We start from the raw sequence: 12,991 nt of genomic DNA on the forward strand, positions 1-12,991 counted from the left end.
CTATTCTCCACCTGTTGTCTCCACCTGTTGTCCATGTGTGTTTGGTTTTGTCCCGTCATGACAACCCTTCCCATGAGCAGAAGGTAAACCAGGCATTGTGACAATGCTGACCCACACCTCTCTACCCCCTTCTCCCTCCATCTCTTCCCTTCTTCCTACCTTCGTTCTTTACGACCGCACTTTTATTCTGCGTCACTGGGTTCACTGCAGTCTGCTAGCACATGGGAGACGGGATGAGGGAGGGGGGATGAGGGAGGGGGGATGAAGGAGGGGGGATGACGGAGGGGGGATGAGTGAGTTGGGGTGGATGTGGAGCACTGAAGGTGGAACACCCACGGGAAGGGATGAGGTTCGGGTGAAGAGATGGATGGATTAGATGACGTGTGTGTGTGTGTGTGTTAGATGGTGTGTTAGATGAAGTGTGTGTGTGTTAGATGAAGTGTGTGTGTGTGTATAGATATAGATATATAATATAGAGAGGGATATATATATGGAAAGATATGTGTATATAGCTGATAGGTAGATATAGAGATAGACAGAGTTTTCAGAGTTCCAGCATGGCCTCGCTAAGTGACGCTGGAGAGAAGCAGCATGGCCGCATTCTGAACACATCTGGAGACCTGAGGCCCTACAGGTCGACCGCGCCGTCATATAACTGCTTCTATGGTCATCCTGCTTATATGGTCATCCTGTATGCCTGGAGGCATATGGTGCCAATGGTCAGATATATACATAATGTATGCAGTCACTGGACCGTCACTGTAAGCTGTTTTGGATAAAAAGAGAAAACTGGAAATACACAGATTTTATGAGTAGCATACATTATTATATATTGTTTATAACCTGGATAACCACTTTAACCTCCTCAGTATAACCTTTCTACCGTTTGCGAAAGATTTTAACCATGCTACCATGCTCACCTCGACTACGACTGTCTAACTATGCATCGCCTCAAACTAGATCAACAACACAACTCCGTCTCATCTTGAAGGTGGTAATCCTATACTGCATGAGTAGCTAGTGAATATAACCTATATGGACTGTGTGCCTTCTCTGATTCTTATAAAGTTTTGCCAGATGCTTAGATTTTTTAAATCTCTCAAATACTTGTCGCCAAAAAAACAGTTATACCCTTTTCATCACACTGACTGGGCCTAGATCATTTCTTCACAGCTCCAGCTGAAGTGATGGATTTGAATCAGGCTTGCTCCGTTCAGCGCCGCACCGTTGCGATTGGCTCATGAGTGTGGAAAGGGGTGTACCACAGTTTATTCACCAATCAGAACCATTTACTCGCATTAATCCTCATTCGGCCCGTAGCGAGCTTCAGCCTCGGCTAGCTAAGAAACACTTACGTTCTGTAGACTAGAATGACGAGACATGGAAAACCAAAGAAATGAAAGTTGCGTGACCGACTACACATTTAGCCTTTCTCCAACATAGTCTGTAGTCCCCTCATTCAGAGGTGCGCAGCGTCGTGCGCAACAGCCATTTTTATTTTTTGCGCTAGCTAGCGGCGCCCGGTAGCCCCGCGCCTCCGCCGTCGACGCCATCCCCGTACTGACCGCTGTTGTCCCGGCTGCTGTTCCCAGTTCGACCTGCTGGTGGAGCTGTTCCACGACGGCGAGAAGGCCACCAGCCCCACGGGCGCAGTGTCGTCCGGCAGAGTCACGCGCCTCAGCGTCAAACGCGACAAGAGCCGGCAGGGCCAGGCTAGCAGCAAGGAGCACAAGAAGACCGTGGGTTGCCAGGTACGCTACGCCGCCGGGATCCCGGGGACTTTTCTGAGACTTCGAGGCTGTTTTATTTTTTTATTTTATTTTTTACACTTAATTTGTAACTTTTTTCACATAAAACATCAGTCATCTTCTTGATTTACAAATATACATAGAAAAATAATCCCATAAACAAAATAGAACCAGACTCAACATGACAAACAAGTCGGAAACATTAACGGCGCACACACACAAAATTCGAGGCTGTTTTCTGGCGTTGAATCGGACTGATAGTACATGCAGGGATGACGTGACTTCGTGAGGGTGATTGCTCTCTGTGCTCTGCCCTCATCCCTCTCCCCCTCCGTCCTCCTGTCCTCCCACAGTTCCGGAACTCTCTGCAGCTCCTGATGGAGACTCTGAACGCCACCGATCCCCACTACGTCCGCTGCATCAAACCCAACGACCTCAAGTTCCCCTTCACGTGAGTGTGACCGCCCCCCCCCCCCCCCCCCCTCCCCTCCGGCACGTTCCCCCGTTGGCTCCCCCCCGGTGTGTTAACGTCGGACGGACGTTGTGTGTGTCGTGTGTGTGTGTGTGTTTAGGTTCGACCCCAAGCGAGCGGTGCAGCAGCTTAGAGCCTGCGGCGTCCTGGAGACCATCCGCATCTCGGCCGCGGGATACCCCTCCAGGTACACACACACACACACACACACACAGGATACCCCTCCAGGTACACACACACACACACACACACACAGGATACCCCTCCAGGTACACACACACACACACACACACACAGGATACCCCTCCAGGTACACAAACACACACACACACACACACACAGGCTACCCCTCCAGGTACACACACACACAGGATACCCCTACAGGTACACACACACACAGGCTACCCATCCAGGTACAGCACACACACACACACACACAGACACAGGCTACCCCTACAAGTACACACACACAGGCTACCCGTCCAGGTACAGTACACACACACACACACACACACAGACACAGGATACCCCTCAAGGTCCACACACACACACACAGGCTACCCCTCCAGATCCACACACACACACACACACACACACACACCCACACAGGTTACCCCTCCAGATCATCACACACACACACAGACAGGCTACCCGTTCAGGTACACACACAGACACACACTCATACATACATACAGAAAAACCCAGTGTTGACCTCTTCCCGTGCATGTGTGTGTGTGTGGGCGGGCCTCTTCCCGTGCGTGTGTGCGTGTGTGTGTGTGTGTGTGTGTGTGTGTGTGTGTCTCAGGTTGACCTACCAGGAGTTCTTCAGCCGCTACCGGGTGCTAATGAAGCAGAAGGACGTCCTCCCAGACTGGAAGATGACCTGCAGGAACGTCCTGGAGAAGCTGGTGCAGGTGAGGGTCAAAGGTCAGGGGTCAGGGCTAAGAGACGGAGCAAGGCCAGGGTCATACACTCACCTCCTCCCCCGTCCTCCTCCTCTCTCCTCCACCAGGACAAGGATAAGTACCAGTTCGGGAAGACGAAGATCTTCTTCCGGGCGGGCCAGGTGGCCTACCTGGAGAAGCTGAGGGCCGACAAGCTCCGCATCACCTGCATACGCATCCAGAAGACCATCCGCTGCTGGCTGGCCCGCAAGAAGTACCTCCGCCAGCGGCACGCCGCCATCACCATCCAGAGGTTCACCCGCGGACACCAGGCCCGCTGGTGAGTGGACAGGACCCCCGGGGGCCAATCACATCAAAGATAGGAATACTAGAGAAACCAAAGCCATCCAATCTTTGAGATGGAAGATAATGATATCCCCTGGATACAAGTAAAGTAAGTAGGCCTTTTGAGAACCAGTGTTTCTCGGGCCTAGTGGCCCATAGGGGCAGGAGCCTATGTCCTGTTTGTGTAGCGTAAGGCAGCTTTGATGTACAAGTCCACCCCCTGGACATGACGCTAGTGGACACAAGGTCTGGGTCTTATTCGTGGGACGGACAGTAGAGAGGTTATAAGTGGAGACGTTTATGGAATGGTAAATGGACTGCACTTATAGCGCTTTTCCACCTTAGTGGCACTTAAAGCGCTTTACAATGGCCTCTCATTCACCCATTCACACACACATTCACACACCAATGGCGGTAGCTGCCATGCAAGGTGCTAACCTGCTCATTGGGAGCAATTTGGGGTTGGGTGTCTTGCTCAAGGACACTTCGACATGTGGACAGTCGGAGCTGGGATTCGAACCACTGACCCTTCGATCACTGAACGACCCGCTCTACCAACTGAGCTACAGCCGCCCAATGGAACTGCTACAGACATAATAACGTTCTCCTGTTACCTCCTCCACACCCCTCCCTTCCTCTCTCCTCCCTCCTCCTCTCCTCCCCCAGCCTGGCCAAGTTCATGCGTCGCACCCGGGCGGCCATCGTGGTTCAGAAGTTCCAGCGGATGTACGTGGAGAGGAAGCGCTACAGGCAGAAGCAGGCCGCCGCCCTCGCCATGCAGACCATACTCAGAGCCTACATGGCCCGACAGAAGTACCGCGGGGTAGGACGACCGACCAACACACACACACACACACACGCGCGCTAGACCTAGCAGACTTTCGTCGGTCAGCGGGCAGCTCAGTCGAAAATAAACCGCGGTTTCATAGTCATCCCACGTATGATACTGAAGACAGCCGAGGCCGAGTCACACACACACACACACACACACACACACACACACACACACACACACACACACAAACACACACACACTGACACAAGATCGACCCGGTAAGGGTTAGTTACCTGTGGATATCCTTAGTTCGCTCTGTGCGCTGATCTGACCTGAGGTCAGCCTACATACCGCAGACGTGTAGCGGTTGGTGATATAAGAGCTGGATAGGACTGTAACAGACACTTGTGTTCGTCCGCATGGGTTGAGTCGGTGTTGATGTTGAGTTGGTGTCATGTGATTTGGCTGCGGCGTTCGGGACTCGCCCCCACTGACTGACACACACAGCTGCTCTTTGAACACTGGCAACATATCGCTGTCTTTCTCTCCCTGTCTTTCTCACTGTCTCTCTCTCCCTCACTCTCTCTCCCTCTCTCTCTCACTGTCTCTCTCTCACTCTCCCTCTCTCACTGTTTCTCACTGTCTCTCTCTCACTCTCTCTCCCTGTCTCTCTCTCACTCTCTCTCTCTCTCTCTCTCTCTCTCTCTCTCTCTCACTGTCTCTCCTTGTCTCTTTCTTTCTCTCTCCCTGTCTCTCTCTCAATGTTGTGTTTCGAGTCATAATCAGTCGGTTAGAGCAGTGGTTATTTTAGGCATTTCTGGAGGGGCAGTTTTATATTATGTCACCATCACAAGAACTAAAGGTAGCCAATTAGTCTACGGTAGGTAAATCAGAGCAGAGGCTACAACACACAAAGATAACGACACATTAACACACGCAGAGTAGGCTAATTAGACCCATAAGAGAACGCATGCCCGGTCCAGGGTTCTGAAAGCAACAAGTGACAAGTGTGCACCCATCAGACCTGGGCACTACGCATAACCTATTAGTACTCCACGTATATCACGGCCAAATAGTCTACTACAGTGAAGGCGCACTGTCCACATTGGTCCCCCTCGGACATCATCTCAAAAACGCACCGAAAAATGCCTGGGTTCAGTGAGTTCGCTGACTCGTCGTGACCACGCAAACCCATTTCACACTTCCCACAGAGTTTAATAAAAGTGATCAGCCTCCCCAGAACATACCGATTCTCCTCGGTCTTTTTGGTGTGCTCCGCGATGGAACGGCGAAACGCATCATCTAGTTGTGCCTAGACGTTGAGCTGCCCCAGTAAACCCATCATCTAGTTGTGCCTGGACGTTGAGCTGCCCCAGTAAACCCAGCTTCATGGCACAGCTCAGATGGGACGCAGAGCTTTCATGCTTCGCTGTTCGTTCTGACAGTTGTTTAATGTCTTTGAATCCAGACGATGCCCAAACAGAGACTCCACCAAAAAGAATACAAGGGAAACAGAACAGCGCACTTTTCGAGGTGCTAGCAGTTAGCCACTTCTTTTTCTCAAACCATTCCTGTTTGAAGGTACGGGTTACCTTATCTCCAGCCTGAAGCAGCACCAATTCTTCTGGTCGTGTGGCCCTAAACATTTTATTTCCAGTTTCTCTTCAAGTTTCAATGTACTAAACCGCACATTCAACAAATAATCTACACTATTCATTGTTGCACCTGAAAACACTTTTAATCTCTACAAAACTTTAGCTAGCAGCATTGGCTAACGTAGATCGACATCGACAATGACCCAGTAGTTCAACTTTGATCAACGTTGTTTCATTATTCCCTGGCTAAACCTGTTGCCAGGTAGATTTCGTAGGGGAAGAGACTTTTCTGCCCCTCCACCCAATAAAATCTGTGTGATATTTTTTCACATTGCTCCCAACCATGCTCACATTGTCGCTATAGCAACAGTAAGGGAGAACGCTTCGGTGCCCCTCTGCCGAGTCAGAGCAGTCTGTGACACACTCATACAAAGGGAATTACTGCAAAACAGCACTATACATAGTGTCAGTCAGGTTTATTATATTTATACATGCTATTTTCACCACTGAATCACTATTCTGTATTAATTATAAAATAGATTGTTCCGAAACACAGTTGTAGGCTAAGATGCATCTTGCACAACAGCGCCACCTGGTGGGGCACTGCCCCACCTGCTCCTAATGTAAAATCGCCACTGGGTTAGAGTAAAGGGACATATCACATATTTAACCAAAGCCTGTTGTCAGTATGCAGCCCAAGGTGAAGGTGTTCAGATTCCATACAGGCAGATCGATATCTCTCTCTCCCCCGGCTGTGGAGACGTTGCCTCCAACATTGACTTTCTTTGTTTGTTCGTTCGTCTGTCCAGTTCGCGTTCAGGCGTGACCGCTCCCAATAAGTGGCCACACCTCGCCTGTGCTTTATTGCCCTCTTTGAAAGGAGCATTTTTCAAGATGGAGGGATGTTTGTTGAGAGGCCGACCCAGTCACCCTCTCGCTCTCTCTCTCTCCCTCTCTCTCCCTCTCTCTCTCACACTCTCTCTCTCTCCCTCTCTCTCTCTCTCACACTCTCTCTCTCTCCCTCCCTCTCTCTCTCCCTCTCTCTCTCTCTCTCTCTCTCTCTCTCTGTGTCCAGCTGCTGCGGGAGCACAAGGCCGTGTTCATCCAGAAGCACGTGCGTGGCTGGCTGGCCCGTCAGCGGTACAAGCGCTCGCTGCGCGCCCTGGTCTACCTGCAGTGCTGCCTGCGGCGCATGAGGGCCAAGCGCGAGCTGAAGAAGCTGAAGATCGAGGCGCGCTCGGTGGAGCACTTCAAGAAGTTCAACATCGGCATGGAGAACAAGATCATGCAGCTGCAGAGGAAGGTGGACGAACAGGTGGGACGCCCCCCCCCCCAACACCCCCCCTCCTCCTCCTCGTCCTCATCAATCAATCAATCAAAGCTTTATTTGTGTAGCGCATTTCATACACAGAGGCAACACAATGCGCTTTACAGAGAACAAGGGAGGTGGGCAGAGGTCCCACCCCTACATATTCCAGAGGGAAGGAAAAAAAAATAGTATCGCCCGGGGGCCAGAAAAGTGAGCTGTAAAATTTCTTCCCTGACCCCTCGGCGCGTTCATGGCTCTGTGGTCTACCTGCCCGATTAAAACTCATTTTATACGATCTACATACAGTCTACATACAGTCTACAGAGCGTAGGCTCACTTCATAGGACAACTCAGCGACTGTGTTCCAAAAGAACATGTTCCTGTTCTCTTCTCTCCCTCTTTTCTCCTCCTCCTCCTCATCTCTCTCTCTCTCTCTCTCCCCCCAGAACAAAGACAACCGTCTGCTGAGCGAGCGTCTGAGTGGCTTGGAGATCTCCCAAGCGGCGGAGAGCGAGCGTCTGCGTGCGGAGCTGGGCCGGCTGCGCAGCGCGGAGGAGGACGCCAAGAACAACGCGGGCCGCGTGGTCTCGCTCCTGGAGGAGCTGGAGCGGCTGAAGAAGGAGCTGCAGACCACACGGAGGGAGAAGAAGACCATCGAGGAATGGGCCGAGAACTACCGGGACGAGATGGAGCAGGTGGGTCCTCCTGTTCCCCCTCCTCTCCTCCCCTCTGCTCCGCTCTGCTGACTCCGCTCCTCGCTTCCCCTCGCCTCCCCTCCCCTGACTCCACCCCTCCCCTCCTCTGACTCCGCCCCTCCCTCCCCTTGACACTACCCCTCCCCTAACTCCACCCCTCCCCTCCCCTGACTCCACCCCTCCCTCCCTTGACTCCACCCCTCCCCTGACTCCACCCCTCCCTCCCTCCCTTGACTCCACCCCTCCCCTAACTCCACCCCTCCCCTGACTCCATTCCTCCCCTCCCTTGACTCCGCCCCTCCTCTCCCCTGACTCCACCCCTCCCCTGACTCCGCCCCTCCCCTCCCCTGACTCCACCCCTCCCCTCCCCTGACTCCGCCCCTCCCCTGACTCCTCCCCTCCCCTGACTCCGCCCCTCCCCTGACTCCGCCCCTCTGCGCTCTCTCCTCATCTCCTCCCTCCCCCTACCTAGTTCTGTAGGAGTAGATGAGACACTTCTAGTGAGACTACTGAATCCCAGTGAGAGGTTTCCCATAGTGGCCCCCGTAGAGACAGAGGAGAATATCAATGGAGGCTTGTTGCTGAGGATACAGTATATGTGGTGATTTAGGACCCATGGGAGTTCGCTGGAGGATGGGTGCATGGCGGGCTGAGAGGTCATGACCCTGTGTCAGGTGAGCGCAGGTAGACAAGCGATCACTAGAGATGTGTGTGTGTGTGTGTGTGTGTGTGTGTGTGAGTTTGTGCTTGAGAGGGACATAGAGGTGAGGTAGACTAGTGATTGCTAGCTGTGTGTGTGTGTGTGTGTGTGTGTGTGTGAGTTTGTGCTTGAGAGGGACATAGAGGTGAGGTAGACTAGTGATTGCTAGCAGTGTGTGTGTGTGTGTGTCTGAGTGTGTGTGTGTTTGGGCTTGAGAGCGATAGAAATGAGGTAGAATAGTAGTGACAGTTCAGGTCAGTCATCCTGTAGTTTTGTGAAAATCAGTCAACAAAATTCAATGTTTTTAAATCCAAAATGCTGACAAGCGCACATCTTTGGGTAGATGCAACTCAAGCAACTTTTTTGTGTACGTGTGCGTCCTGTGCGCGCTGGTGCGTGTATGTGTGTGTGTGTGTGTGTGTAGATGGTAGCAGAGCTGAAAGCGCAGAATGGACTGCTGAAGAGCGAGAAGGACGAGCTGAACAGACTGATCAAGGAGCAGGGTCAGCAGATGACCGGTACGACACCCTATACACCAATCACATCGCCTGTTACATACAGCACTGCCCCTCTGACCAATCACATCGCCTGTTACATACAGCACTGCCCCTCTGACCAATCACATCGGCTGTTACATACAGCACTGCCCCTCTGACCAATCACATCGGCTGTTACATACAGCACTGCCCCTCTGACCAATCACATCGGCTGTTACATACAGCACTGCCCCTCTGATCAATCCCATTCGCTGTTACATACAGCACTGCCCCTCTGACCAATCACATCGGCTGTCACATACAGCACTGCCGCTCTGACCAATCACATCGGTTGTTACATACAGCACTGCCCCTCTGACCAATCACATTGGCAGTTACATACAGCACTGCCCCTCTGACCAATCACATCGGTTGTTACATACAGCACTGCCCCTCTGACCAATCACATCGGCTGTCACATACAGCATCACCCATCTGACCAATCACATCGGCTGTCCCATACAGCACTGCCCCTCTGACCAATCACATCGGCTGTCACATACAGCATCACCCCTCTGACCAATCACATCGGCTGTCACATACAGCACCACCCCTCTGACCAATCACATCACCCAACACAGAAGACTCACCACTGGCTCACCAGAAAACATTGCATTCACATCCTTATTGTAAAGTCAAGCTGCACATGTGTGTATTGAACCTCAATGATATGTCCCTCACAACTTCTTTCCTACCTTCTCTCCTTCCTTTTGCTCTCTCTCCCTCTCTCTCTCCCTCCCTCTCTCTCCCTCTCCCCCTCTCTCTCTCTCTCCCTCCCTCCCCTCTCTCCCCCCCCTCTCTCTCTCCCTCTCAGAGAAAATGGCTCTTGCTCTAGCGGAGGAGACTCAGCAGCTGGAGAACGACCTGAACGAGGAACGTTCTCGCTACCAGAACCTCCTGACCGAACACCGGCGCATGGAGGAGAAATACGACGACCTGAAGGAGGAGATCACCCTCTCTGTGGTCAGACACTGCACACACACACACTAATACACACACACTAATACACACCTGTTCAGAGATACACTCTCAAGACATACACACACACACTAATACACACACACTCAGACACTCAGACACACAAACACACACACACACACACACACACACACACACACACACACTCAGACATACACACACACACAGATATACACACCTACTCGCCTACTTGCCATCAGCACTAGATTATTCTCTTACGGCCAAATCTACAAAAGTATTGTGCAGCTTTTGCAGCAGAAAAACCCGTGCAAATGAGACCAAAAAATAGCATCCAATCCACAAAGCACACGCAAAGGGGGGAAAGCATTTGCAAACAGCACTGATGAGCAAGTAGCTCCACGGCTGCGCCAGGCTCATTTGAATGTATGTAAATTAGGTACTTCCTTGCAAAATTGCCCCAAATAAGCCTTGCGTCTGATCCACAAAGATCGTGAGCTAACTGACACACGGTTAGAGAGGTGCAAATACCGCTTTTGAAAGCTTTTGGAAAGCTTTTGAAAAGCTGGTATTAACTGCAGCAGTCAGCACGCACTCTCTCCCTCTGTCTCTCCTCAGAACTTGAGGTTTGAATGATATTGAATTGATATTGGATGATATTAAGGCTGAAACATATATAGAGGGGGATTTAAAAATAAGTTCAGCCAGCTGCGATGCACAGAAACAAACAGAACTGATATTTTCTGCAAAAAAGTGCGGTCTGTCATTATGATCCAATCTGTGTCCTGAAATATGGAGAAAAGCTTGAAACACTGGGGAAAGATCCGACTATATCCAAGATCTTATATCTATATACAAGAACAAACTGCATTTAGATGTGCAACACATACAGGCCGGCCCCAGGATGGAATGACTGAGGGTGCTAACAAAAATAGTGAGAGGGGTTTTTGCTTTTACTATCGTAAAGCAATAGATTATCATCATGATATGAACACGTACATGGCTAATTGCAATCATGGGCTCAAATTGCACACAGTTGGCAAATTTGTGGGCGTGTTTGACCGGGCATGCCATTAGAGCAAAATCTTTTGTGAATATCGTGCTAAACTGGAGCCGACTGCTGCTGCAATTGCTGTGCAAAATATCGAGCTATTAGCGGGAGCAATCCATTCTTAGTGGATTTGGGCCTTAGTCACTTGTTATAGAAAGGACAGGCACTTGTGAGTTCTGGTTAGTAGTTTTCCTATGTTAAGTGCAATTATTGTAAGTCGCTTTGGATATAAGGGTCAGCTAAATGACTGTAATGTACTCAGATGTCATACAAACTCAGAAATACTGTACGCACTCAGAGACACACTGACATAATCAGAGACATACACACACACTCAGACGGTGAGCAATTAAGATTATGGAATGGGGTGTGTTTGTGTCATTAAGGGTCCGTCACCCTCTACCCTCCCCAGGTCCCCAAGCCTGGCCACAGGAGAACAGACTCCACCCACAGCAGCAACGAATCAGAGTACACCTACAACTCAGAGTTCGCCGAATCAGAAGACTCCCGCGCCGCCGAGGTGAGGGGCAGAGAGGCTAGCGGCATAAAATAGAAATAGAACAACATATAAAATGTGTGCATGTTTGTAATATCAAAACGGTGATTAGCGTGTCACCATGACACCGTTTCCTGTCCTGGCAGGATGTGACCCGTGGCCTGGACACGTCTCTGACTCTGAAGCTGCAGAAACGCTTGACGGAGCTGGAGCAGGAAAAACAGTCGCTACGCAACGAGCTGGAAAACAAAGAGGACCAGTTCCAGCGGGCTAGAGCCCGGGTAGGACTCTGATACTACGAAAATACTACTAAAATACTACTACAATACTATGGGCTAGAGCCCGGGTACGACTCTGATACTACGAAAATACTACTAAAATACTATGGGCTAGGGCCCGGGTACGACTCTGATACTACGAAGATACTACTAAGATACTATGGGCTAGAGCCCGGGTACAACTCTGATACTGCGAAAATACTATGGGCTACCTGTAGAGCCTGGGTACAACTCTACTACTACTAAAACTACTACTAAAAAAATCTACTAAAATACTATGGGCTAGGGCCCAGGTACCACTCTGATACTGCTAAAATATCATGGGATAGGGCTTGGGTACGACTCTAATACTACCAAAATACCACGGGCTAGAGCCCAGGTACAACTCCCAATGCTATTAAAATACTATCAAAGTCTAATACATGTCTAGTTATTCTTTATGTAACATAACTCTCCCTCAGGATGATGAAGAGCATAAGAAGGCCCGCGGAGCAGAGCTGGAGTACGAGTCTCTCAAGGTGAGGAGCAAAGCTGTACCCCGGGCTTCTGTCAGAAGCCTCGTCTACAGGCACCAAGGGCCCCCTTCTGACGGCCGCCATGTTTTTTTTCCACCCCCTCCCCCCCCACAGCGCCAGGAGCTGGAGTCCGAGAACAAGAAGCTGAAGCACAACCTGACCGACATGAGGCAGAGCCTGCTGGGTAATGTAGGCGCAGGGGCCGGCGCTCCGGGCTCCCCGGCCTACAAGGTGCTCCTGGACCAGCTCAACGGCGCCTGCGAGGAGCTGGATGTGCGCAAGGAGGAGGTGCTGATCCTGCGCTCGCAGCTGGTCAGCCAGAAGGAGGCCATGCAGCACAAGGTAGGGGTCGGCTGGGGGTCACCGACCGTCCGGAAGCTTCCGTATGGGGCTGGTCAGTGGGGGCCAGGGTGTGTGTGTTAACATGAAAGGATCTGATCTGACTACTACCAGTGTTTCTAACTTTTCCGTCTCTCCCCCCCACACACAGGATGAGAAGGTACAGAGAGCCTGTAGCTGCATGTTCTAGACACAACCACCTCATGTTCACACTGAACCATTCCACCATGTCTAACCAGTAGTATACGAGTCTAACATTTCATTTCATTTCAAACCTTTATTCATACTCGTAAACAGGGGTGAAAATTAACCTTTTG

The 12,991-nt window shown here is 50.9% G+C and overlaps 1 protein-coding gene across 1 annotated transcript in view; it reads left to right on the top strand.

Moving 5' to 3' along the window:
• LOC311308082 (unconventional myosin-Va-like) overlaps window positions 1-12,991 on the top strand; it is a gene marked incomplete at both ends in the record, with an annotated part of 53,779 nt that overhangs the window by 24,820 nt on the left and 15,968 nt on the right. The window contains 15 exons of the mRNA XM_084437019.1: window positions 1,593-1,751; window positions 2,102-2,199; window positions 2,321-2,407; window positions 3,026-3,134; window positions 3,233-3,444; window positions 4,116-4,272; window positions 6,895-7,134; window positions 7,575-7,823; window positions 8,948-9,041; window positions 9,874-10,019; window positions 11,459-11,566; window positions 11,689-11,823; window positions 12,282-12,338; window positions 12,450-12,677; window positions 12,826-12,834. Coding sequence (XP_084293145.1) covers window positions 1,593-1,751; window positions 2,102-2,199; window positions 2,321-2,407; window positions 3,026-3,134; window positions 3,233-3,444; window positions 4,116-4,272; window positions 6,895-7,134; window positions 7,575-7,823; window positions 8,948-9,041; window positions 9,874-10,019; window positions 11,459-11,566; window positions 11,689-11,823; window positions 12,282-12,338; window positions 12,450-12,677; window positions 12,826-12,834 — 2,088 coding nt within the window. The remainder of the gene's footprint in view (window positions 1-1,592; window positions 1,752-2,101; window positions 2,200-2,320; window positions 2,408-3,025; window positions 3,135-3,232; window positions 3,445-4,115; window positions 4,273-6,894; window positions 7,135-7,574; window positions 7,824-8,947; window positions 9,042-9,873; window positions 10,020-11,458; window positions 11,567-11,688; window positions 11,824-12,281; window positions 12,339-12,449; window positions 12,678-12,825; window positions 12,835-12,991) is intronic.

The sequence above is a fragment of the Borostomias antarcticus genome (genome assembly GCF_949987555.1).
Source record: "Borostomias antarcticus genome assembly, chromosome: 4".
NCBI classification, from domain to species: Eukaryota; Metazoa; Chordata; class Actinopteri; order Stomiiformes; family Stomiidae; genus Borostomias; species Borostomias antarcticus.